Consider the following 25176-nt stretch of genomic DNA (forward strand, 5'->3'; position numbering starts at 1 on the left):
GCCCTTTTCACTCTTTATTTACATTTCCAGGTTTCAATTTAGCTAAATTATAACCGCCCTCTTAAACTTCCATACAATTGCAAATATATTTTTATTTTTCGAAAAATTACAAATACTATTCTGATTTTAATGTTCGTCTAACAATGAGTCATTCCTTTAACTTTCATTAGACTTTTATCTAATTTTTTTGATGAACTAACAAAGTTGTTTTTTTAAATTATGAATTATAATTTTTAGAATTTTTTAAAATATTTGTAGGAAATAATATCCCTATGAATTATTTACTTTACCCATTTTCATTTTTTTTTTGTTTTTTATACATTCTTAAAGAAATAATTAGCAAGGGTAAAATAGTAAATTTTATATCACTACCTAATAGCTACATAATTATTTTTTAAAAAAATATTTATAATTATATCAGAATTCCAAACATAGCTATCATTCACCCTTTGAGTTTTGATTTGTCGTCAAAAAGCGGAAAACGGATTGTTTAAATGCATTTCTGGATAATGATCTGAGTTCGGATTTGGTTGTCTCTTAAGTCTGATTAATTTGAAATCAGGTCCAAATTATATACCTGCAGTTTGGTCAGTCTGTTGAACTTAGGTGTTTATTAATTTTTTTTAAAAAAATAAAATAAAATACATATGTTTAATTTCTAATTTATATTTTCCAATAACTTATATTAAATTTATTTAAATCAAGAGTTATAAACTTTCTCCATAAATTTCAAAACTTACATAAATATCAGTACATATTTTTCTCACACTTTTCAAATTTTAACTTTTTCTCACTTCACTTTTATTTTCAAAGGTACCAACTTTCTCTACAATTCAATTTACAATTTATTACCACAGTAAAATAAAAATTATTACATATACCTTTTAGATTGATTTTAAATTTCACTTAATTTCAATTTCAATAAGATAATACGATTCGTCCGTTTATCGGTTACCACCCATAAAATTTTCGAGATAACAACAGAATCAGGGCAGGTGGAGGGCGGATTTGGTACCCGTTTTGGCGGGTTCGGATTCAAGTCCAACAAAACAAATTTGTTGCGGACCCATTAGATTTTTTAAATATTTTTTTATGTTATGTATTTATATATAATACTAGTTTTAAGCAAATTATGATGTTAAATGTAAATCCTTTCACAATTTTGTATACATATCCAACTCTATATAAGAAATACAAAAAATAAAAAATTAGATGAATGTAATAATATATTTTTGTATTATAAATTTATTTTAGATCCAAGATTATATTAAATTGTCTACATAAAAAATGGTATTACTTATTAAAAATGCAAGCAACCCCCTTATGATATTGTAAAATGAGCAAATTACCCTCCTTATAAAAAAAATAAATAACGATTTACCTCTCTGTATTTTTCAAATACAACAATTTATTCCCCTATGATTTAAAAAATGAAGCAATTTATCTCTCTATATAAGAAGGTAAATTGCTTCATTTAAAAAGTACAAGAAGATAAATTACTACATTTTTTTCATAAAATGGTAATATATTCATTTTTAATATCACAGGGAATAAATTACTATTCACCTTGTTAAAAAGCAAAGGAAAACAAAGGGCAACATTACTTTAAAATGTGCAAAAAGATAAAAAAAAATACGAATTGAAGTGGTTTTAAGAGTGTTAAAATTTTAGGCAAGTTGAGGCGGGACGGCTACAGAGCGGGCCTGGAAATTTGATGTGGACAGGGCCAATGTTAGGTTCGGACAGACCCGCCCGATGCCATTACTAAGACCCAACTCTTAATCCCGTGTGCGCGCCCACATATGACAAATAAGGTCTCCACCGCCCACGGGAAGGTCCCCTCCAGATCTGACGTCCTTCTCAGTAAACTAATCAGAAAGCAAAAGCATCAAAAAGCGTAGAAAAGTGAGAACATCATTTAAATATATTCTTGCCACGTACACAATCTTATCCGTTCCCCCAAATCCAACCTCACCCTCACCCCCATCTCTTTAATATCTTCTCCTCTCTCTCACTGTCATCAGAAATCAGTGATCGATTCATCAACAATGGCCGCCACATTTTCCTCCTTCCGCACTCCGATAGCCTCCGCCGCCCCCATCCCCCGGAAAACCGACCAGAACCGCAGATCGAACAATTGGTGGGCTCCCATCTTCGGCTGGCCGGCGGAGCCGGACTACATTGGTACCCGCAGCTCCGACGCCAGGACTGAAGAGGCTTTGGCTCGGCCTGAGACAGAAACGGGCCGGATCAGGCCCGAGAAGAGCTTCTTCAAGGGATGCTTCACCGAGGAGAAGGCGAGGGAGCTGCGGAAAAGAATGATAGAGACGTCGAATTTCCACGATGTTATGTACCACTCGGCGATCGCCTCCAGGCTCGCGTCCGATGTATCGCGACGCTCCGATCCTTGACTTTTGACTCCTCCGCTGGTGTATACCGTCCGCTAGTAAGATCCAATCCGTCGACTTGGAAATTTTGTTTTTGTTTCTTTTTTTTTTTTTGGTTGTAATAATAGAGCTATGTTTGAGTGTAATTACCAAGGCCGCTGGTTCGGTGCTATATTAGTTTTGTACCGTTGGATGCGTGGATCTGTGTACGATGACTGGATGGATGGTTAGCTGATGTATTTGGACTTTTGGCTGTAGTGGATCTGATTTTCCCCATCTGTATCATGATCTGGTTTTAATAGATCTGATTAGTGATGAATGGAGGTGTTTTGTATACTGATACGAACTTGTATGCATGATTTATACGTATCCTGATCCCTAAATACATTTGATTTACAACATTTTGGGTTATTTTGATACTCGAGTAATAATAAATAACTCAATTAAATATCGAATTTCATCATTAAGTATCTAATTAATATATTGTAAAAATAATAAATATAGTAAATAAACTTTTGCATAAATATCAATCCATATATTTGTCTTTGTTCTACCCATTTTTACTTTCATTTCATATTTATTTATTAATACTTTTTTTTAGAAAAAAAGAAAAATTCATTTGTAAATAACAAACATTAATAGTTAAGTAAGTCAGGCAATGAGTATATCTAGAGTAGCAATATTGTTCCAAATGAAGTAAGTATTTATTCATCATTAAAGGTATTTGTTTGAATTTAACCCACATACTAAAATTTAAATATTAAAAACTTCAATTTAGATTTAAGAGTCTAAATTTAGTTTATAATTTTTCAAAAGTTAAACTGAAATTTGAGTTTTTTTCGAGATTGTAATGCATATTGGATTTTATTATTAATTATTAAATAATGTGTTACGTTATGAATATTCAGATATAAAGTTAGTAAAAATAATAAAATAATCAAAGTGATATTTATGATGAAACTCGAGTACCAATTAAATTAATTTTAATTATTTAAATATCAAAATAATATTAATAATAAAACTCGAGTACCAAAATAAATTTACTCAGTTATGTACATGTTCTGTATTTTAGTACTAGATAAATATTTAGGTTAATTGTACTTAGACTCAGTCTAAAAATACGAAATTATACTTTTTTTCAAAAAAATATTGAAATTATACTTATACTTTGTACAAAAATTCACTGTTTATACCTGATCCCTTTTATTAGAATTTGAAGAAAACATGCTGACGTTAATAAATAAAATTGCATAAAAAAAATTAATTTTATCCCTCATTTAATGTTTTCATGTAATAATTTTGTACTTATGAAGAAAAAAATGTAACAATATTAACCTCACTCCACATATATATATATTACATTGATTCCTTTATAAGTACATAAATATATATAGGGGCAAACTTGTATTTTTATATTTATTATTTACGTCAGTATTCTCCATCCAAATCCTAAAGAAAGTGGGTTCGGTATAAATTGAGAATTTTCAAAAAAGAAATATAATTATAATTTCTTATTTTTTTTTGAGAAAAAAGTATAATTTGATATTTTTAAAGAGATCTAGGTGTAATTGCCCAAAAATATTTTATCAAAGTTCCAATTCCTTTCTAAATATGGAGGAAAATTAATTAAAATTTCTGAAAAATAAATAAATATCCACACCTCAATGATGAGTCATAGGTACATTAGAAGCGTAATGGATTTCTGTTTTCAAATCAAGTTGTATTTTGTATATATCATTTAATTCATGTATGCTACGTGTACAATGTATTTTCTTGAATTAATGTGAATATATTAAATAAAATAAAAATATAATATAATTTGAAATAAAATATCCAATCTCAAACAAACAAACAAACAATTCAATTAGATAAGCTACATCACTATAATGTAGTTCCCAAGGATAAGATAACTTATTCTTTACACGTAAATTCCTTATAATTTGAGAAATTATATCTAATATTTTTAAAGTTTATTTTCGTCTAATAAATAAGTTTATCTATAAGTCAAAATTCATTGAATTTGCTGATATTTAAATATATATATATATATATATATATTTATTCATTGATTGACTTATTACTGATTTATTACGTTAATGAATGTAAGGAGGCATACTGTCACTGTTATAAGGTTAGTTTAGTCGAAAGAAAATTATGACTTGCAATAAGTCAATCGATGGTAAATATCAATTTTTATTTTATCCTTTTTTGGTTAATATAAGCAAATTCAGTGAATTTTGATTAAAACTAACAGAGAGTCGATCTGTTAGACGACATCAAATATTAGGGGCACTAGATATAATTTTTCATATTATAAGAGGTTTGCGTATAATTAGACAAAAATTTATAAAAAAAGAGTATAATTATCCCCCTTTTTTTTATATTTATATACTCGACGTAGATACAAATTTTCTTATATGTGGCTCAACTGTAATCCAAAATTGTTGATATTTCTGATAGAATTATATTGTTTAACATTTAAGTGCAAAAAAAGGAAAAAAAAAAAACAAATACTGATTAATATTTTTCCCAGCAAATTAGTAAAAATTATACTATGTTCAATAATTATCAATCAATATATGTTAATTATCAATATTAAATATATATAATTAATTAATAACTACTATTATAGTGAATCAATAATTACTATTAAAGTAGATCAATAATACCTTCATATTGATGGGACTCAAACTCATGAATTCTCGAAGGTGACTCTTCTTGAAGTTTTGTGTAATTACATCTTTGTTTTTATCTAATATATAAATCACTTTATAAGTCAAAATTCAATGAATTTGTTAATATTAATAAAAAAAAATTGAATGAGAATTCATATGTACTGCCCATTGATTTATTACTAACTTATTGCATAATAAACTTTACTTGTTACCATTATAAATTTTTACATATTAATGCATGTGAAGAGGTATATTTGTACCCTTATAAGTGTAGTCTGATCGTAAAAGATATGTTTGGTTTTGCAATAAGTCAGTTGGGGTAAATATGAATTTTCATTCAACTTTTTTGTTATATCAGCAAATTCAGTGATTTTTTATTTTACTTATAGAAGGACGTATATGTTAGATAGAAACAAACGCCAATAGTACTATATGTAATTTTTTAAACTTACATCAAACTTGATGAGAAAATGAAATAATTATTTATATAAATATATAGAGAGAGGGAGAGGGGAGAGTTAATGGCACATGTAACGAAATTAAATAGTGAATTATTGCCGACAAAAAGGGAACAAAAGCACAAGCTCAAATATACAAAAAATTAAATGATTTGTGTGATGAAATTTAGTAAAATATTATTTAATTCCACAATGAATATGTTTGAGTGGCACATGGCCTGCAGATCTTGATTGCTCTTAAGTCCTACCTATTATTCTTCCTTCCTTTCTTTTTATTTTAATATATTTTATCTTTTTGTGACTTCACATCCCCAGGTATTTTTGTAAAATTAATTTTTATGAATATTTGTTGACGAAAATACCCTCACAATTGAAAGGGTCATATTTCTTAGCAAAATCTTGGACTCCCCATCACTTTCTTGGAACCAATCAAAATAATAATGATGTGATAGGATGCATGTGCATTTGCAGAAGAAAGATCTCCTGGGTATTTTCGTCATTTCCTTTTCCTTTTTTCTTTGTAAGTGGTCTAGCTAATACAATACATTAAATTTTAGGCGCGTTTGAAAATAAAAATATTTTTTTACAAAGAATTTTACTTGTAAAGATTATTTTAACCGTATATATTAAAATTATTATTATAAGAAGGGCAAAAATGTCAAGATTTTGTTAGAAAAATTCATTAAATAAGATTTTTAACCAATAAAGAATCCATAATAATTAATCAACAAAGCAACAATAAGTACTATAATTTTTTTTTTAAAAAAAATACCCACATCCAGTAAAATTTAAATTCAAAACCTCGATTTTCTTTTTTGCTTCTGAATTTCACCACTTAAATTGGGCCTCGTCACTAAAATCCACAATAAAAAAAAAAGCAATAATTGAGTAAAATAAAAAATATATACAAAATGACCAAAATATCCCCGAACACAAGACAGTTGCCCTGTGTGAGCATGTGTTGTTGAGATGGGTATGTTTTGGACCTACCCCTCATATACCTAATCATAATAATTGCAAAACATTAAATGTTTTGCTTAAAACATGTTTCCAAAATTATTAGGGATAATTTATTTTTGTAAATAATAATTAATCTAACAACAATAGTCTTATTATTCCATCCCTAGGATCATGCTTGTGATTCAATCAAGGTTTCTCACTATTTATTATTTATTTATTTATTTGTTGTCCAGACAACGATAGGGACTGCACGTGCATGTTGGTTTTATCCGATGAATTAGATAAATTTGTTTGATTATTTTAAATATGTGTTTACAAGATTGATACTGATAATTCAATTTTTTTTTATAATTATTTCAAAAAAATTACTGAATAATAAATTAATAATGTTGCAATTATTCACTTCTTGTGCTGATAACTTTGTTCTTATTTTTAATCCACAAAAAATAAAAATAAATAAGACTTACTCTAGATCCGATTTTTTCTTCTTGTTAGAAAATAATAAGTTATTACATTTTAAATTTTGATTATTAACAATTATAATAATTTACAATTAACTATCATCAATATTTTTTATTAAAATAAATAAATAATTGTAGTATATAAAAATCTACATCGTTAGTAGAACTAAAACACATAATGATAATGTCGTGAAGTCTCGACTTTACCATTGAAATTAACTCGATATGATTTGGTAATAACCGACATCGAGAATAATGGTCAAAAGCTTGTCAACTGCATGAAATGACCAAAATGACCCAAACTTTCACTTAAATTCCCAATAAGTAAGGCATGGATTGTAATTTCCTGCAAACTCAGGGGCATTTTCATTGAGAGAAAGGCATAAATACCCTCCCAATCCTCCTCCATTTTAATTCAAAACCGGCATCTCTCTTCCCCTCCCTACCCAAGAAAACACACACAAATTCCAGAGAGAGAAAGACTAACAGAGAGAGAGAGTCATGAAGAAATTGATAGTAGTGCTACTCTGTGCCACTTTTCATATTGCATTTTCTTTAATTGATGGTAAGCTTTTCCAATTCTTGCTTTTTTTTTTTTTTTTTTTGGTTAAAAATCCAAATTACATCTGCTTGATCGAACAAATCACACCACAAATATAATGTACTTATTCCTGAATTGTATATCAAATAAGTATATCATATTTGTTATATAATTAATTTAAATCTAATTATGTGCTGACAGTTTCAATATTGTGCGTCAGTCGGGCATTATGTGTTTCATTATATTCTCGTTGAATGGTTTAATTTTGTAACATATGAACATTCATAGCAATTACTTGAAATAATGTAGAATAATATCCAAAAAATTTAAATGACTATAAATTTTAAATCTTTATAATTGAGTAATATGGAGGGCAATATTATTTAATTTGTTTCCCCCTTGAGATTGAAACTTGAGAATTGAACTTATAATGTGCCGGATTATATATATGTTAATTTTGAACTTGATAATTTTCAATTATTTTTTATTTATCCTTTTGAAATAATAGAATTTAATATATGCAAACCGTTTAATATTTACAGGCCATGTGTACATAACAAAACAGATGATGTAATTTTTATATACATAATATGTATATATAAATAAAATATAATTTGAGAATATAATTTGAAATTGTTTGAATAAATAAAAAATATGTTAGGACAGAGTATGGCAAGACAGGGAAGCATGGGTGCGTAAGCCATGTTGGATGAGTTAAATCTCAAAATCATAGTTTTATTTTTAACTATGAATCGGTGGACATAGCATGTGATAGCATGGTGTGTACAGTTGGTACATCACACTACCCATCCAAATCATATTACAAATTGTTCTTAATCTTACAAAAGAGAAACAATATATTGTCCTAACACGTGATAACAAATGTCATTGTCAAATTTACAATTCTTTGTGTATTAAAATTTAATTGTGGAGTTCCATCCTGTTGGCAGGACAACTGCCCAATGGCAACTTTGAATTTGGGCCGAAGCCCTCGCAAATGAAGGGCACGAAGGTGATGGACCCCCACAGCATACCGCACTGGGAGACGTCCGGTTTCGTGGAGTACATAAAGTCGGGGCAAAAACAAGGCGACATGCTGCTGGTGGTGCCAGAGGGTGCCTCGGCTGTTCGGCTAGGAGACGAGGCATCCATCAAGACCAAGGTTAAGGTGAAGAATGGGTTGTTTTACTCAGTTTCTTTCAGTGCAGCAAGGACTTGTGCACAAGAAGAGAAGCTGAATGTGTCCGTTTCACCCAATTCAGAGTCCATGGATTGGGGGATTTTGCCTATGCAGACAGTGTATAGTAGTGATGGATGGGACTCTTATTGTTGGGGTTTCTTGGCCCAATCCAATGAGATTGAGATTGTGATCCATAATCCAGGAGTTGAGAAGGACAAAGCTTGTGGCCCACTAATTGATTCTGTTGCACTCAAGGCCTTGTACACTCCTAAGAGACAAAGAGGTAAAGTTTTACAATAGAGCAAACAATCAAATAAGATGTATACTGCGTTTGTTATCAATTGATTCAGCTCGATCCAACGGCAGGACTTTTCCTACTTGCTATAGTCTAACTAATGTTTGTTGTAATAAATGGTGCAGGTAACATGTTGAAAAATGGGAACTTTGAAGAGGGTCCATACATCTTCCCTAACACTAGTTGGGGTGTTTTGATTCCTCCCAACATTGAGGATGATCACTCTCCACTGCCTGGATGGATGATTGAGTCCCTCAAAGCCGTGAAGTATATAGATTCTGATCACTTTGGGGTGCCAGAAGGAAAACGGGCAGTAGAGTTGGTGGCAGGTAGGGAAAGTGCGTTAGCACAAACTGTGAGAACCGTGCCTGGAAAAACATACGACCTCATATTTTCAATAGGTGATGCTAAGAATTCTTGTGAAGGATCCATGATGGTTGAGGCAACTGCAGGAAAAGTCATCCTCCAAGTTCCTTACGAATCAAAGGGAGCTGGAGGGTTTAAACGTGCTAAGCTGAGGTTTAAAGCCATTTCAACTCGAACTAGGATCAGATTCTTGAGCACATATTACCACATGAAGAGCGATAATTCTGGGTCTCTATGTGGTCCGGTGATTGATGACGTGAAGTTGGTCGGTGTTCGACGTCCAGGACGTGTCTGATCGTGTTTAGAATATTATCATTATGCGATTTATATGATATTTATCTATGTTATTATCTAGCTTGAAAAATTTTTCCCTTCTTTCCCCTATGGAAAATGAGGTAAAACTTGTTTTACGGTGGTTTTACATGTAACTATGTTCATCTATCTTTTAGCATTTATATAATTCTATGTTAGTTCAATTTCTTTATCATCAATAGTTATTATCTCTTCATTATATTGAAGTCATACTGATTTATGATCGATTTATTAATTAATAAATTGCATTTCCCAATATCTTCAAAAGAATAAGAGTTAATTAGACTTATATCTCTTACAAAAATACAAAATTATACTTTTTTTTAAAAAGTTTTGGAATTATACATACACTAAATTTAAAAATTCACTGCTTACACCTAACCTCCTTTTATCAGGAATTAAATGAGAAAGACTGATGTTAGCAAAAGGAATTGCATAAATTTCTCATTTTACCCTTTATTTAATATTTTCATGTAATAATTTTGTATTTATGAAGGGAAAAATGAAATGATGTTAAATTCACCCCATATATATATATATTATATTTATCTCTTTCTAAGCAAAAAAATATACATGAGAATATTAAAATGAGATGAAAAATTAAAAATATTATGTATTTTTCTTTGCTTACATCAATATTTTCTGTCTGACCCTAATGGAATAAGGTCATGTGTAAAATGAGAAATTTTTGAACGGGTGTTAGTATAATTCTAATTTTTTTTAAAAATATATAATTTTATATTTTTAAAGGGGATCTAACTATAATTAATTCAAAAAAAAATAATACATAGAAAATATCCAAAAAACAGGATATATTAACCCGTGGGCCTATACGAACCCAAAGCCTTAATGAAAGCGCGCACACACAAGGTTTTTCTTTTTCTAATTTAAATTTAGATTTGATCGAACTAAAAATTTTTCATTTTTCGATCTAAATTTATGTATTGTCAAACTAAATTAATCACATATCAAACTTATTATATTTGTTGTGTAATAATTATTCCTTTAAAATTGTAGACACATTATACTTATTGTGTAATTAATTTAATTTTTATTAGACGCAATTTGAGCTAAAAATTCCGACAGGCATTCAGGCAATGGAAAAAGTAATCACAAAAACTTGTTTAAGCTACATTTAAATGGATAAATTTCAAATTCTCGATAATAAATCCTGTAAAATTTGTTCGGATATTTTGAAGTATTTCAATATTTCAACTCTTAACTTTTATTTTACGAAATATTAATATATTTAAAAATCTTTTGATATGAAGTTGTTTAAAATCTTTTTTCTAAATCATTTAGAAACAAAAATGCATCAACAAACATACCACATGCAAGTAAAATTTATTTTTCCTCAGAAGACGATACTCGTAGTCTGGGCAATGATATAGGTTGTGAAAGTGTATTGAATGACAACCCATGACCTATTACAAAATGCTAATGTTTATTAGCTCATTCTTTCATCTCAAACCCATTGTGCAATAAAAGTACAGAGGCTCAGTTGACTACATCAAGGACCAACTTCCGCGACTTGAGAACCGACCATCTCAAGCGTCTATAATACCCTGCTTGCAGAAGTGCAAGTGACAATACAAAAATCCACTTAAAACCCATCTGCAAGTGTATCAAGGGGAAGAAGATTAGACAACAAGGAAAAGTTAAGTTAGCTATGGCCAAGTATGTGGTGGTTCTAGAGAGATGGAGTACCAGCTTTCTTTCTTCCATTTCTGGTTCAGCAGCCCAAGACAAAAATGTTACGACGTCTTTTCCCATCTACAGCACGAGGAAATAAGAGTTGTACTTATGCACTCAAAAGGAAAAGATTACAGAACACAAAACTCAGAGACCAAATCACCTGTGCTTCAGTCGCAGGAGTACCATCTTCATACTCAACAGCACCATCGTTAAGCATTTTAGGCATGGCAATTGCTCCACCAGGGAAGTAAGGATTATAGTGGAGCCCTTCTCGAATCTGTGATAGTACTCAACAATGCAAAACAAAATTGATTTTCAATACTCAATAGAAACGGATAACTTGTTATAATTGATTTATCCATAACCATACACAGCATAAAGTGGAACATAAAAGCAGCGGAAAGAAGAACAAGAAAAGCAAAAGAAACATTTTATCTATATAAAGGGTACATTACATGGAATCTCAAATCAGGGCTCAACCGGCCCATGTCATTGCTCCAAGCTTGGACAAAAATATGAACAAGGATTTTATGTTTAAAGTGTATAATGGTAAATCAGTGCTCACACTGTAGCTCATATACTCCTCACAATAATGATATGAAATAAGAGAGCTCTTCATAAACCCTATATATTGGCTTTGCAAATTGAAAGAGAATACACTGCCGAGAAGCCGAGCAGGGTGTCAGAAGAAGAGTTATACTACTCTATAATCTTACAAATTAGCATAGCACACAGTATAAAAAATTTGCTAATTATGTTCTGATTCTTAGACAGAACGGTGGGAAAGAAAAGCCTGAGAAGCGGAAATTACCGAGACGCCAGCTGGAGGATCACGATACCCAGTTAGAAGAGCAAAAACATAATTCTGACCATTATGGCGGGCCTGAGGGATAATAACCACTTAGCAATCTAAGTCATGTATGCTTTTCAAAAAGTTTCCACCAGATATTGGAAGGTCTGAACTTACCTTAGTGATTAGACTTAAATCTGGAGGATAGGCCCCTCCATTTGCAAACCTTGCAGCTTGTTCATTCGCATAAGGCTGTGGGAAACGATCACTCAGCTTTCCTGGGCGAGTAAACATCTCACCCTCATCATTGGGGCCATCAACCACTTCAATCTCAGCAGCCATAGCTTTAGTTTCCTCCTCAGTGTAAGCCACACCAACAAGATCACGATAAGAAATAAGTGACATTGAGTGGCATGACGCACAAACTTGCTGATAAACCTGATGACCCCGTCGAATCCTGCTCAGGCAACTCAACTTTTCATAGCCAGAACAAATAACCATCAAACAGAAAGTAAAGTGCAGATTAGTACAGAACAAAGCAATACAAGTTATGGTATCACTCATTCCATAAATGTCAGTGACTAATTCAGTTTGAAGTACATTGACTGCAATTGATTGCCCTCACAGGATATTCTTTCTCCAAGCAAGTATCGGACAGACAGCTCAGCATAAACGTTCAAGAATTCAAATTGAACATGACAAAAATATCCTTCACTACAGTGTCATGAGACAATAATGCATGTACTTACGAAGCATGGTCATACGAACTAAGGATGCCTTTGTGAGGCCATGGATAGCTCGGACACTCTAAACCATGCTCGGCTTCATCAGAAGCATATGCTATTGTTGCACAGCTCAGAAGCCCTGAAGCTCCTGCACCAAAAAGTGCAAGTGCTCTGAAAAAATTTGAGCCAGCAGATCCAGATCCACCTTGACCATGCTTCAGACGATGTGTTTGCAACAGAGGAGCAGCCTGAAAATTATGCTAAAAATCAGTAACAAGATGTGGAACCTCCACCAATTAGCTTAGACCAGCATTACACTTCACATAATGCAGCTATATCATGTGAAAATTTTACAGACTCAAGGAACAGCTATTTTTCTGAAGCAGAGCAGGATACAAAATTTTGTATAAAAGATGAACAAATGATTTGGGATCATGATTTGTGAAATTCACATAGTAATCCAAATAAAAATGTGCTAACAATTGCCCATACTTGTTTGGATTTGGGTTTACCAATATGCTTCTTACATTTCTTAAAACCAATTATCAATATGTACTAAAATTAATTCGTATAATATGCCAAAATCTCACTAACTGGACCCAATTGAGGTACTCAAAACTCTTCAGCGAAAATAAGTCTATTTCTTTTACAATCACTATCTATGTTTAATCATCCTGTAACCATAATTATATGTTTGAATATACACACTTTAATAATCCTATATTTAGCACGTATTTCACAAGCTTATCTGGATATGTTTCACTGCACATCATATTTATATATACACTTCCATCAAACATTTAAATTCTGAAATCTGTGTGCTAAATAAATTACCAAATATTATCAATGTACAAAACAAAACTGAAAATAAATCGTAACATAAATTACTCAGAATTTACCTTAAATTCTATTAACCAATTAACAAGCTACTACTTTCTAGAAATTAAATGAAACAAAAGTAGTAATTCTTTCTACAAACTCACGCCATTCACTTCATATGAAGCTACATTTTACAAACATTTCAGTCAAAGAAGAAGAGGCTTTAAAGTTCACAAAAAAATGTAAAATATATCGCTCTGATTTAAAGTAACTGAAAACATAAAAAGCAGTTAATCAATTAGAGAAGCAAATTATCAAACTCAAATCTTTCCGCGAAAAAACGAATCAAATAATACAGCGAATAGCCATACCTTGAAATCAGAGGCTCCAAGCGGAGGCTCATTCGCAACACTTTGGCGAGCGAATTGCGCGAAAAATCTATTGACCTTTCCAAATCCTGATTCATAACAACAAAAAATTAATCACTCAAAAGTTAAACAACCATTCGTATTCTCATCCTCAAACCTCCACGATTGCATTCAACGGAGAAACATAGCATCCGTAACAATCATAACGAACAAAAAAAATCCATTACAAAATCGAAGGAAGGATGGGGAGAGAGAAGAGAAGCTTACTCATTTTTTTTTTCTTCTTATAAATTACAAGGAAAGAAAGAAAAGGAGAGAGGAAGAGGGAGGAAGGAAGAAGACGAGTGAAGGGGTGTCTGTGTACTTTAGGGATGAGCTTAGGCGAAGTTGCACATGAGCGGCTTACACGCAGTCGCTAATCCCGTTTGCTCGTGCCGATTGGCCGAATTACAATGTTACCCCTGAATTAATACTTGGACCGGAACACCCTTGATCAGAAAACAAGATGTAAGCATTGGCGTGACAAATAGGTATATATGCCTCACATTTCATTAATCTATAGAACAAGGGTATATCATAAATGACAAATTGTTAATTACCTAAATGCCCTTAAAAGATGTTTGTTCTTGATGAACCTATTCAATAAGAATCAAGGACAAAACCGTAATGCAACTCCACTTAATATATTAAAAACACTGTAAATATATATATATATATATATATTTCTAATTAAAACAATCAGTTATATCGTTCGGTACATCAATACCAAATATGAGTTAAATACATTAATAGTTTTGTACCACAACATACTTTGAGAGACAATAAATAAATTAAATCAGTATTTGCTGTATTAATGCCTTTAAGCATATATATTTACATAAATTTCGAATATGTAAAAAATAGTTATGAAATTGAAAAATATGGACAAAAATTAATAGGTTACAATCTCTAAAAATGAAAACTATCCCTTTGATCATTTTTTTCCAAACTATGGCCAAAGGACTCTAAACTTGTATAGGACGAGAATGTATAATTTCATCCAAACTTGTAAAAGTAACTTACATGTTACCTTGAAATTTAATATCAATGCTTTTGCGGTTTGTAGCTAGAAAAGATAAGAAATCTTGTGATTACAATACTTTGTCGTGACCGATAATTTTGAACTTGCTTTATATATAATTTGTTGTAGATTTTGGTGACTAATTTCTTAATGACATGCATGGGTCGAATTATTTAATTAAAAAAAGTATATTTTGGATCAATCTAGCAAAATGTAAAAAATTCAAATTTAGTATGCGCTTATCGTGAATCTATTAGTCTGAAAGTATATGAAATTAAAATTTATTATAAATTTTTAATTTGGAATTTAATTATTAATCAATTTATTAAACTTTTAATTGTTAATTTATCTAAAAAATAAAAAATTAAATCTGGACAATGTAGTTTAATCACATATATATATTTTATTACAATAGAAAAGTTATATATTAGCAAATTAGCTTTGAAATGCTCAAACCGTTGATCCGAAATTGATGTAGGAATGTAGATCACCACAAAAGAAAAAAACAAAAAAATAAATTAATAAAGGAAGATACTCAAAAAGGGTATGAGTTGGAAAAGAATTAGAAACACGCGTGAAAGGTCTTTCACACGCGCGAGTCAAGTGCAGAGCTCAGCTATTTCTCTACACAGTAAAGCCACCCTAGTCAGAAACCAATCCTCCCAACGCCTCCTCCTCTTCCTTCCCCTCTCTTTGTCTATTCAATCCGCCGCGAATTTTCTGGAGACACGAATTGATCGTTGTTTATCCAAGGGGCTACCTGAGATAACAATCGGAATCGGATCCGAATCATGTGGAGAAGGCTAGCTACCCAACTCCGAACACTCGCCCCGACCCGATCCGCGCTCAGGCCTACCAGGTGCACCGGGGGATCGTCGAGTGATTCGGTGAATGGCATCCGTTCATTTGCTGCTGTTTCTCGCCATTTCAGTACTGAATCTGGTGTGTGTCTCAGCTTGCTTAACCCTAATCTATTTCAATTTTTATTTTGAAATCTGTGGCTGTATTTATAAATGTGATTTGGATTGATGTATATTTTATTTGAGGTGATTTTGTTTTGATTATACTGATGAGTGATGATAAATGTTGCTTTCGGTTAATGAATGTGTTTAGTGGGGAATGTGACTGCAAAACGAGTTGAGGACGTAATGCCGATTGCTACTGGTCATGAGCGGGAAGAGCTCGAAGCGGAGCTGCAAGTTAGTATTTCATTGTCTTTGTTTTTATTGGGCTCTTGTTACCTTGTTTACTGAAGCGATATTTTGGTTGTTTTTAGTTAATTTTTTGTTTTGGTGCTCGTTTTTGTTGAATTATTTTGAATAGGGAAAGGACCTTCTGGAAATCAACTACCCAGCGGGTCCCTTTGGAACGAAGGTCAGTGTTATCTATTGTAATTTTCTTTGCTAATTGATTTCGGATTTTGAGTTGGTATTACTTGCCGTTGGCCAATGATAACGTGTTGAGTATCAATAAAAAGCTGCCATATTGCATGGGAATTGCATGGCTGTTTAAAAGTTAATGAAATCTTCAACGTTACGTACATGTACTGGGACTAAGTAGCAATTTAGACGGTATGGCACATTTCTCAATTGTAGTTATCTGCTACCTGAAACTAGAAATATCAAGTAGGGAGGAATAGAAATTACAGCGGTGATTAATAGCACGTATGTATTTATTTATGCCTGGATGTTGTTCCTTTCTAAAATTTTATATCTTCTATATTTGTTCATCATTCTCTCTGTTCTCTTTGTTCATAGAAGCCATTCTAGCTTAGGCACTGAACCTTTTACTGTTCGTATTTGCGAAATTTGTTTTCCTAGTATTAGAGCTATTTCATCGAGAGTTTGATGTTTTAAAGTGGTGATGTTCCAATTCTATGAAGATTCCATCATCAGCTACTTTTATGTGTGATTTGTCTAGTTTTGTGGGAGTAAAGGCCACATTGCCCTTGTTTATAAGGTGTTTGTGTTGGGAACATTGGTCAGAACACTGTATCGTGTGAATTTTGGATTCACAAAGTTCACATTCCTTCTGGCAATCAACATTTGCATTCGCCAAGCTGGAAAGGACTTGAGACATTCTTGTGAAAGCTGCTACTTCTCCTTTTAGGTTCACTTATTTCTTTTTGCTTAGAGATCTAATTCTTTGTGTCTTCATTGTGGCCTACAGCTCTGCTATGCTCGTCCGAATTTTCTTACCCGCTCTTTTACAAATGGATCTCTACGTTCTGCATAGTACCAATTTCTTCTGAAAAAATTGGTGCATGCATTTTGGTTAATGTATATAGCTGATGAATTATGTTCAGTTCCTTAATCTAGCTAGTGAGACAGGATAATCTGGTTTCAGGTTAAACTGCATATACACGGACCTTACACATGAAAAAACAAAATATTCGTACAATTGCTTTATGGTGTGAACTCTGCGACGTGAGTGCTTGAAATAGAGAAATGTGAGTGGAGAGGAGATTTATTTTACTTCAAATAAGAAGTGATGAACAAGGAGAAGGAATCTGAAATGAAGAAGGAAGTTGTTAAGGATCCTTCTCAGTTTATATGATAACTGATATTTTGGGAGGTGCTATTACTGCTCATTTTTGTTTTTCTGTTAATACTTTTTGGAGTGTTCTACAATTTTATTATCATAAAGATTGAGATCGAGGAATAAGTGGTTAAACAACTAAATTTAGATGTCTATCTGACTACCAATCCGTAATGTTCAAGGGATAAACACTCTTGAGTATCATCTGAGAAATATTGTCGGTTACATTTCTTTTTCAATTCATGCCTGGTCTCATCCAAAGACTTCGGTTTTGACCTGCAGAAATCAATAGAAAGAGAATTCTCCTTCTGAGCAAATTTGTACTTTAACTTAGATCTCTCTTTTTAAATCTTTCAGTTAAGAATTCTGATAAACATATTACCTCGATCATACCGAATTGGTCACTGCTTCTTTGGATGCTGCTGGAATTTCACTGTCTTAGATTTTATTACAAAATCATCATCAGTATTGCTTTTCTTCATTTGAAATGCATGCATAGGAGAATTAACATTTTTGCTCCTGCTTATCTGCAGGAAGCACCTGCTGTGATCAAGTCTTATTATGACAAAAGAATTGTGGGATGCCCTGGAGCTGAAGGCGGTAAGGCTTTAGGTGTTTAGTTGTAAGACTCGCAAAATTTTCTTTTAGTTCCGTCCTACTGAATTTTGATCATTTGTGTCCCCACTCAATATTTAACAGAGGATGAGCATGATGTTGTTTGGTTCTGGCTAGAGAAGGGCAAGCCACATGAGTGCCCAGTGTGCTCACAGTACTTCATGGTAAGTACATTAGACATTTAATTGACTAGCATAGATTGGTGAAGATTTGGAGATTATATAATGAGTGTGGACTATACAACTTTTAATTGCATTGAGAGCTGGACATGAGAATCATGATTGCTTGAGAAAGCTATTTAGTAATCCATGTATGGTTCTTCCTTGTGATGCCTAGGGATTCTCATTTGCTTCGCTATACACCAAATCTACACTATTGCACACTCAGAAACGCAGATATTGTGAGCATGGTGGCAAACAGCTTCTTCTTTTTAAATTCTAGAGAGTAATAAAATAGTGTTGAAAACTGCCGAAGGTTGTGTATGTTGATAGCTGGCAGAATTGCTTTGCAGTGAAAACAAGTTGAAACCAGATTGCAATTTAGTTGGATAAGAAGCTGAATCAATCTTTCACCCCATAAGATTTAGTCGGTTGCCTTCTGCGTTTGTTTTGTTATGTTTAATCTGGGATGCAGTCAAAGGCATGGGTTAGGTTTGCTTCTAGCTTCAGCTTCTTTTTGCCTGTAAACCCTTAGAAATCATTTGTGAAAATCTACTGCATTAATCAATTATTTTGTGGATGGCATTTGTTATGTGATTAGTTTGGAAGTTCTGTTTTCTTGGTATATCTCTGTCTGCTTTGAGAATGCCCCTTGGTTATTTCCATCAAAATGCTTACAGCCTGTTCTTGGTTGACAGTTGGAAGTGGTTGGCCCAGGCGGACCTCCTGATGGACATGGAGACGATGAGGATGATCATCATCACTAAATATACTCGGCAATTTGCTGCCAGAATAAGATCTGGGGACAGGACAAGCGAACTTTGTAATATTCTTCAGGTTTTCCAAAAGCTTCTTTGTTTCGCAAATGCTTTGATGGGATCTATGGTTTTAGGTTGCTTTTGCAACAATTTAACCCGTTTCTCGATGGTGGTTTTTTGGATTTAAAGACATGGGGAGTCGTCCATTAGAAATATGGATTTCACCCTTAATCCTGTAGGATACAATAATGGATGGCAACATTCAGTTCATTCTAGCCACTTTGATTGTTTCTGCAAACACAGGGATCTTATTCTCCATCATTCTACCTTCCAAATACATCATTATGAAGTTAAGCAGTTTGTTGATGCATATTTCTTCAGTTAGCAATGAGGAGGTGAGATCTCAACGGTCTTTTAATGGCTTTCCCTGAATTCCTGCAGGGACTACAGGACATAGGAACTGGTAAATATTAGTATTGGTTAGTTTTGGGAAAGATCTGACTCAATCAGGAAGTAAAAAATGCTTACGGTGGTAGCCATTTTAGAGGTGTACTTATGTCCATTTATGATGTGTTTTGATCTTAAAAATTGCACTGACATCCAATTTGAGAATACTCCATTTACAACCATTAGAGAGCCTTGGACATAAAATACTGGTATGCTATAAACAAAAATTTAGAGTGAGTTTATAAGTTTACCTTACCTTCCATCCTACACACCACGACTTCAATATTCAGTACCCTGCTGCAAAAAGAGAGGTCTGGTTCCACTGGTGCTTTCCTCATTTCTTCCCCTTCCCCCACCCCTGCCCCTGTCTTTTTCCTCATCCACCAATTCCTGGCCGGTGGTTTTCACTGGCACTCTGTCCATCCACTCATGCCCTCAGGTGGTTTCAAGTGGCCTTTGTTTGGCCATCCATTCACCCGCCGATGCTTCCAGTGGCTTCAACTGGCCTCCACATAGGCCGTATGCCCTCAATGCCCTATACCGATTTCAAGTGGCCACCACATTGGCCATTTGCGCATCCTCCTTTCCCCTACCCTTGGTGGCCACATCACGGTCAAAAATGTGAACAGCGGTGCATAAGGAATTGAAGCGGCAACATCTCCTCCAACGGTCTGATCAGTTTCAGAGTCAAAGTTGCGATTACAGTTGATTTATGAATAGGGTAGTCTTGGTTTACAGTTGATTTATATTATACTATTTCTGTTTCGTTTTCATTGGATGGTTAGGAGAACTAATTAATGAATAAAAACTTTTAATTATTATCTTATTTATATGTTTGTTCTATTAGGATTAATGGGTTTAGCTCCGCAAGATTTGGGCTAAGTTCATCGGTTTCGAATCAATTCACTCAGACTGAAATTGAAATAGCATATGATCATTAACTATATAAACATTTTAATTTAGTTCCTTTCTGTCTTGGGTTTTACCGTTTTCAGTTTTCTTTTGCGATACTGGCCACCGCAGTATATACTATGGTACTTGCTTACATATAACCTAACAGATACGTCATAGATTTAAAAACAAAAATCAATATATGATTTGAAACATAGTAAATGATAAGGATGAATGAAAGTGAAAGATAAATATAATATCATAGTCGCGGTTAAAAGATACACTAGTCATTTGGTATAAATATAATTCACTATATTAGTACAAATATTTAAGAACATAACTAATATTGTGATGTCACAAATTGCCACTATTCTTTTTTATATTTGTGTTATGACAAGAAGCTACTTAACTATAATGTCAAGACCTAATTGACATTTATTGTAGTATGTGTAGTGTGTGGCGTGCTATTCCAGTTTGTGGTTGGGGGTGGGAAGTCTGTTGAACATTATGACCTGACTGCGCTGGTCTTTAACGAACCAGACTCTAGAATTCAAAGTTACAAAATGGAAAATTGAGCAGCCATCGTAGTTGAAGATTTGATTGGTGCTAACTTTTCTTTTTCCCTTCTAGCATCATGGTATGGTTAAACGTGGTAAACATCCAAATCTGAAAATCACCACTCAACAAATAAATACCAATAAATAAACAAAGACCGACCATGGAAGAGACAAAAAGATAGAAGCTTCACGAGTTCAAAAATGAAAAGAAAAGATCTTGACTCAAAAACTACCGTTTCCAGAAACAGACAAAGCATTGTACAACAATTGAAGATTCTTATTCTTCGCGGCCTCCAAAACTAGAACGAGGCTGCCTTGATGGGCCAGGTAAATATCTAGTAGCAGAGTGTCTCTCACGAGGTGCAACTTCCGTGCGATAGTACCTCGTGCTTGCCCTTGAAATTAAAGGGTCGTATTCTCTTTGATGGCGTGATCTTGTTCTTGAACTGGCTGGGGCATTTTCTCTATGATAACTTGATCTTGACCTTGAAATAGTTGAGCTGTATTCCCTGGGATAACTGGATCTTGCCCTTAGACTTGTCCGGGCATTTGCATTTCCCCTGTGATAACTCGATCTTGGACTTGAAATTATTGATCCATTTCCTTGGTGGTAACTCGATCTTGACCTTAAATTTGTCACATCATTTTCTCTGTGATAACCAACTGTCGACCTTGAAATGGTTGCACCATTTGCACTCTGATAACTTGATCTTGACCTTGTTTCACTCTGATAACTTGATCTTGACCTTGAGCTTGCCAATGGATTTCCTACTTCATTACTTGACCTTGGGCGTGAATTGGTGGACACAGCTATCCTCTGGGGCCTGTCACTACCTCTTGAGCTACCAGAATCCATCATCTCCTCCTCAGGAGATGCATACAAACTAAAGAAAGATAAAGAGAGCCCGCTAAACATTTCATCTATCAATTCGTCCTCAATGTCGGACATTCCACTTGGGAAGTCAAAAAAGCTTCCATCACTCCACAAATCATCTTCACCCCATTCATCCCAGCTAGGCCAACCATCCCAGTCATACTCAATATCTGATTGGTGTGCAAGTGCATCCTCAATTTCCCTTTGTTGCTCCAGCAATGCCCAATTTGATTGCCGGGTGGGGCTGGCCTCCGATGGTCGTTCGTAGGGGTGCTCGAGCCTAGCATGCTTCCTTAGCTCGGCATAATTTCCGGTGAAACCACATGTTTCTAGAGAACAGCTTCTCATTTTGGAATTCATGAAGGTCCGTGCTGGCTGTATGACATCCCATCCAGTTATTACCCCCCGGCAAAGGGGGCAGACAAGCTCAGATTGCTGTTCTCCAGGTAGACATGATGCAGCAGCTGACTTGCGGTACTGATCCAGACAATTGGAGTGTCGATAGCTTGTGTCACAGATGAAAGGACGACAACCTTTCTCCCGAGAAGAACAAAGTAACAAGACAGCATTGTGAGGGTGCTCCATGCAAATGGGGCATCGAGCCTCTTCCCATTCTCTTTCATCCCCGACTTGAGGGGAAGAGCTGTCGCAATTTTTGCGATCTGAAATCTTAGAGCTGCAAGAATAAGGAGACACGGTAGCCCTGTCAAAAGACGAGGAATTCACCCTTCTATCTTTTGGCATTTTGAGAAGCCAAGAAACTATTAGAACTATGTTTTCTTCTGCACGCCAAAACTGCTTTCAAATATCCAAATCAGATTTTAATGAAAATGGTTAGTCCCAATCTACTTGAATATAAAAGTGCAAGAAACAACCAATCTATAGTTTTTTTTCACTAATACGCAGACCACATAGCTAAAAAATGCTCCTACAATTAAAAAGAGTTAACATGACAAACACATTTAAGCAGACACCAACAGGAAGCCAACCACAAAAATAAATCCTTAAATAAGCATAAGACTGGCCACTTATAGTTTGTAAACAACTGCATGAGAGATTGCACAATTTTGTAATGCAAAGAGGTTTAAAAATGTGGGATTCTTTTAAAACACTGTAAAGATATCATTAAAAGAATGGGATTTCAAACAACACAAAACACACACAGAGAGAGAAAGAGGTAATTCCTCAGATTTAATAGCCAAACCCAAGTCAGCTGAGAGTTTGCATACAGGTAATTTGCTTTACCAGAAAATTAGAACCACCCCCATACCAACCCCCAAAAAGAAAAAATTACCCATGACCAAGTCAACCCCAAAAACTTCAACCTAATCTCACCATATGAACAGCCAAAATCTCCAATTCACGAAGGTAAATCCAACCACAGTACAAATAAAGAAGAAATACACGTCTAAAAACATAAAAACAAATACAAAAAAAGCCCCCCGGTTCATACGAAAAACACCAATCAATAAACCAGAAGATCAGAAAGAAACCAACAAATCAAGCACCTCAAACCCTAAACCCCACGTGATCCACCCCCAACAACAATAACCCCACCGTAATTCCCGTGAATCAAACATTTGAAAACTCACACACACAACAGAGACCACACACGAAGAAATTAAACCACCCCGGGGGTAAAAAGAAATAAAACGAGAAAAATGAGAAATTCGACGTACCAAAGGCCCGTTCAGGCCCGACTGGAGGTAGGTCTTCGATGATGGAAGACTCCAGAAATGGAGAAGAGAGAGATTTCAAGGAGAAGAGCAGCTGGATGAGAAAATAAGGTACAGCGGAAGAAGAGGTTATTTATAGCTAGTGTTGTCTGAAATTACTCTAACGCCCTTCCCCTTGGGAAATGCTCTGGGACCGTCAACATGACGTATACCTAATTTCATTAGGGTTCTAAAAATTTTTCTCTGAAAATTTTTCTTTTTCTTTTTTTTTTTGGGTCTAAAAAATAATTTAAATTTAAAATTATATGTTATTTTCATTTATAAAAATGTATTATTTTACTTAATTTTTTTAATTAATTTGAACTCGATTCCCGTCATATAATCTTCTAATGCAAAATCATAAATATTTACGATACATAAAACTCAATATTTCTGATAATTAATTAGTAAAAACCAACACATGTAGACTTAATTTGAACGAGTTATTATAATATAAATCATGTCTCTTTTTTCCCTATTATTATTATGAGCGTTGTGTTGATAAGTAATTTATAAATATTTCAGTAAAACAATTGTATGGTTTGTGGGATTTGTTCCAAACCCACTATATTGAATAGAACCGAAATCATCTAAATTTTTTTTATATGTTTAAAAATCAAAGAGAAAAAAGGTTGATATTTATTTTACGAAATAATGAATTTCAAATTTTATAATTTTTTTTTGGTAATTTACATATATAAGACCAACAAATATATAAGACATAAATATAAAAGAAATTTTAGTTTAAAGAGCTAAAAGGAGGGAGAAAAGAGAATTAAAATAAAAATTATTCTTCAAATCATATTATTTAAAATAAGTCTATTAATACTCCCTAATTAATTTTATCATACAATCCTCGCTCCCACAAGCCGCCGCCTATACAAAGCCGCGCATTTTGCCATTTAATTAAGGAAAATAAATAAAAATAATTGATACCGGCGCCTTAACCGGCTTCAGTAGCTTACGCACCACGCCTTTTCTTCATTTTTTCTTTTTTTTTTTTTTTAAATTTTGGTAACTTTGATATTTCATAATAATTGAAAGTAATTTGAATTGTTTAAGATTTGAAGAAATTAAAGTATATTATATTCTACTTTCAGCTCAAGCTGGACTCAGATAAGAAATGAGACAGACGAGCTTAGCTCGAGCTATACTCTCCTTTAGGCTTGAGTCAACCCTTATCAATAATTCAGTAATTAATTTTTTATTTAAATATTATGATCTAGAGTTTTTTTTTTTTAATTTAAAGTTCGTTATTTTATTTAGGTGTATTGTAAGTTTGCGGGGCCAAAATTTAAGAAATTTTTACAAATAGTTTAACTTAAGTATTTATCAACTTATAATGATATAGATGGTACTCAAGGTGTATAGTGAACTGGGTCGGTTGAAGACCGACGCGGACCAATTCGAAAAAGCCTGCCCAGACCTGCCAACTACTATTTATAACCGATCTTGGGGCAGTCCTAAATCTCTAGGTGGGCCCAATTGAATCAATTTTTAAATCCAAGACCCAGCCCATGGATTAGCACGG

General features: G+C 33.4%; 5 protein-coding genes across 7 annotated transcripts; 3 read left to right on the top strand and 2 right to left on the bottom strand.

Annotated features, from left to right (window-relative positions):
- Nucleotides 1-1930: 1930 nt before the first annotated feature.
- On the top strand, nt 1931-2706 carry LOC148789495 (uncharacterized). The gene has a single exon (XM_088877970.1). It carries the CDS (start codon nt 2049-2051, stop codon nt 2409-2411), a length of 363 nt encoding a protein of 120 aa, XP_088734096.1. The 5' UTR covers nt 1931-2048; the 3' UTR covers nt 2412-2706.
- Nucleotides 2707-7347: 4641 nt separating this feature from the next.
- Nucleotides 7348-9799, top strand: LOC105164253 (BIIDXI-like protein At5g11420). The gene is made up of 3 exons (XM_011082869.3): nt 7348-7506; nt 8433-8945; nt 9083-9799. The coding sequence occupies exons 1-3, from the start codon at nt 7443-7445 to the stop codon at nt 9616-9618; spliced, it is 1113 nt and encodes a 370-aa protein (XP_011081171.2). The 5' UTR covers nt 7348-7442; the 3' UTR covers nt 9619-9799.
- Nucleotides 9800-10960: 1161 nt separating this feature from the next.
- On the bottom strand, nt 10961-14457 carry LOC105164263 (cytochrome c1-2, heme protein, mitochondrial). Its single transcript, XM_088880715.1, has 8 exons — nt 14300-14457; nt 14036-14121; nt 12870-13093; nt 12298-12577; nt 12142-12213; nt 11491-11607; nt 11343-11408; nt 10961-11249 (listed from the first exon to the last, which is right to left on the bottom strand). Exons 1-8 carry the CDS (start codon nt 14301-14303, stop codon nt 11133-11135), a joined length of 966 nt encoding a protein of 321 aa, XP_088736841.1. The 5' UTR covers nt 14304-14457; the 3' UTR covers nt 10961-11132.
- Nucleotides 14458-15699: 1242 nt separating this feature from the next.
- LOC105164268 (cytochrome c oxidase subunit 5b-1, mitochondrial) lies at nt 15700-19459 on the top strand. Its single transcript, XM_011082882.3, has 6 exons — nt 15700-16034; nt 16206-16291; nt 16416-16466; nt 18164-18230; nt 18330-18409; nt 19102-19459. The coding sequence occupies exons 1-6, from the start codon at nt 15884-15886 to the stop codon at nt 19168-19170; spliced, it is 504 nt and encodes a 167-aa protein (XP_011081184.1). The 5' UTR covers nt 15700-15883; the 3' UTR covers nt 19171-19459.
- Nucleotides 19460-21166: 1707 nt separating this feature from the next.
- On the bottom strand, nt 21167-23734 carry LOC105164274 (uncharacterized). Of its 3 annotated transcripts, none has more exons than XM_011082892.3 (2): nt 23610-23734; nt 21167-22725 (listed from the first exon to the last, which is right to left on the bottom strand). In XM_011082892.3, exon 2 carries the CDS (start codon nt 22672-22674, stop codon nt 21334-21336), a length of 1341 nt encoding a protein of 446 aa, XP_011081194.1. In that variant the 5' UTR covers nt 22675-22725; nt 23610-23734; the 3' UTR covers nt 21167-21333. The 3 variants fall into 3 exon arrangements, with proteins under 3 accessions (XP_011081194.1, XP_011081209.1, XP_011081201.1); XM_011082907.3 differs by having other exon boundaries at nt 21167-22606; nt 23610-23718; XM_011082899.3 differs by having other exon boundaries at nt 21167-22728; nt 23610-23714.
- Between the last annotated feature and the right edge of the window lie 1442 nt (nt 23735-25176).

This window comes from Sesamum indicum, linkage group LG1 (genome assembly GCF_026168435.1).
Source record: "Sesamum indicum cultivar Baizhima isolate 11 linkage group LG1, ASM2616843v1, whole genome shotgun sequence".
In the NCBI taxonomy this organism is placed as follows: domain Eukaryota; kingdom Viridiplantae; phylum Streptophyta; class Magnoliopsida; order Lamiales; family Pedaliaceae; genus Sesamum; species Sesamum indicum.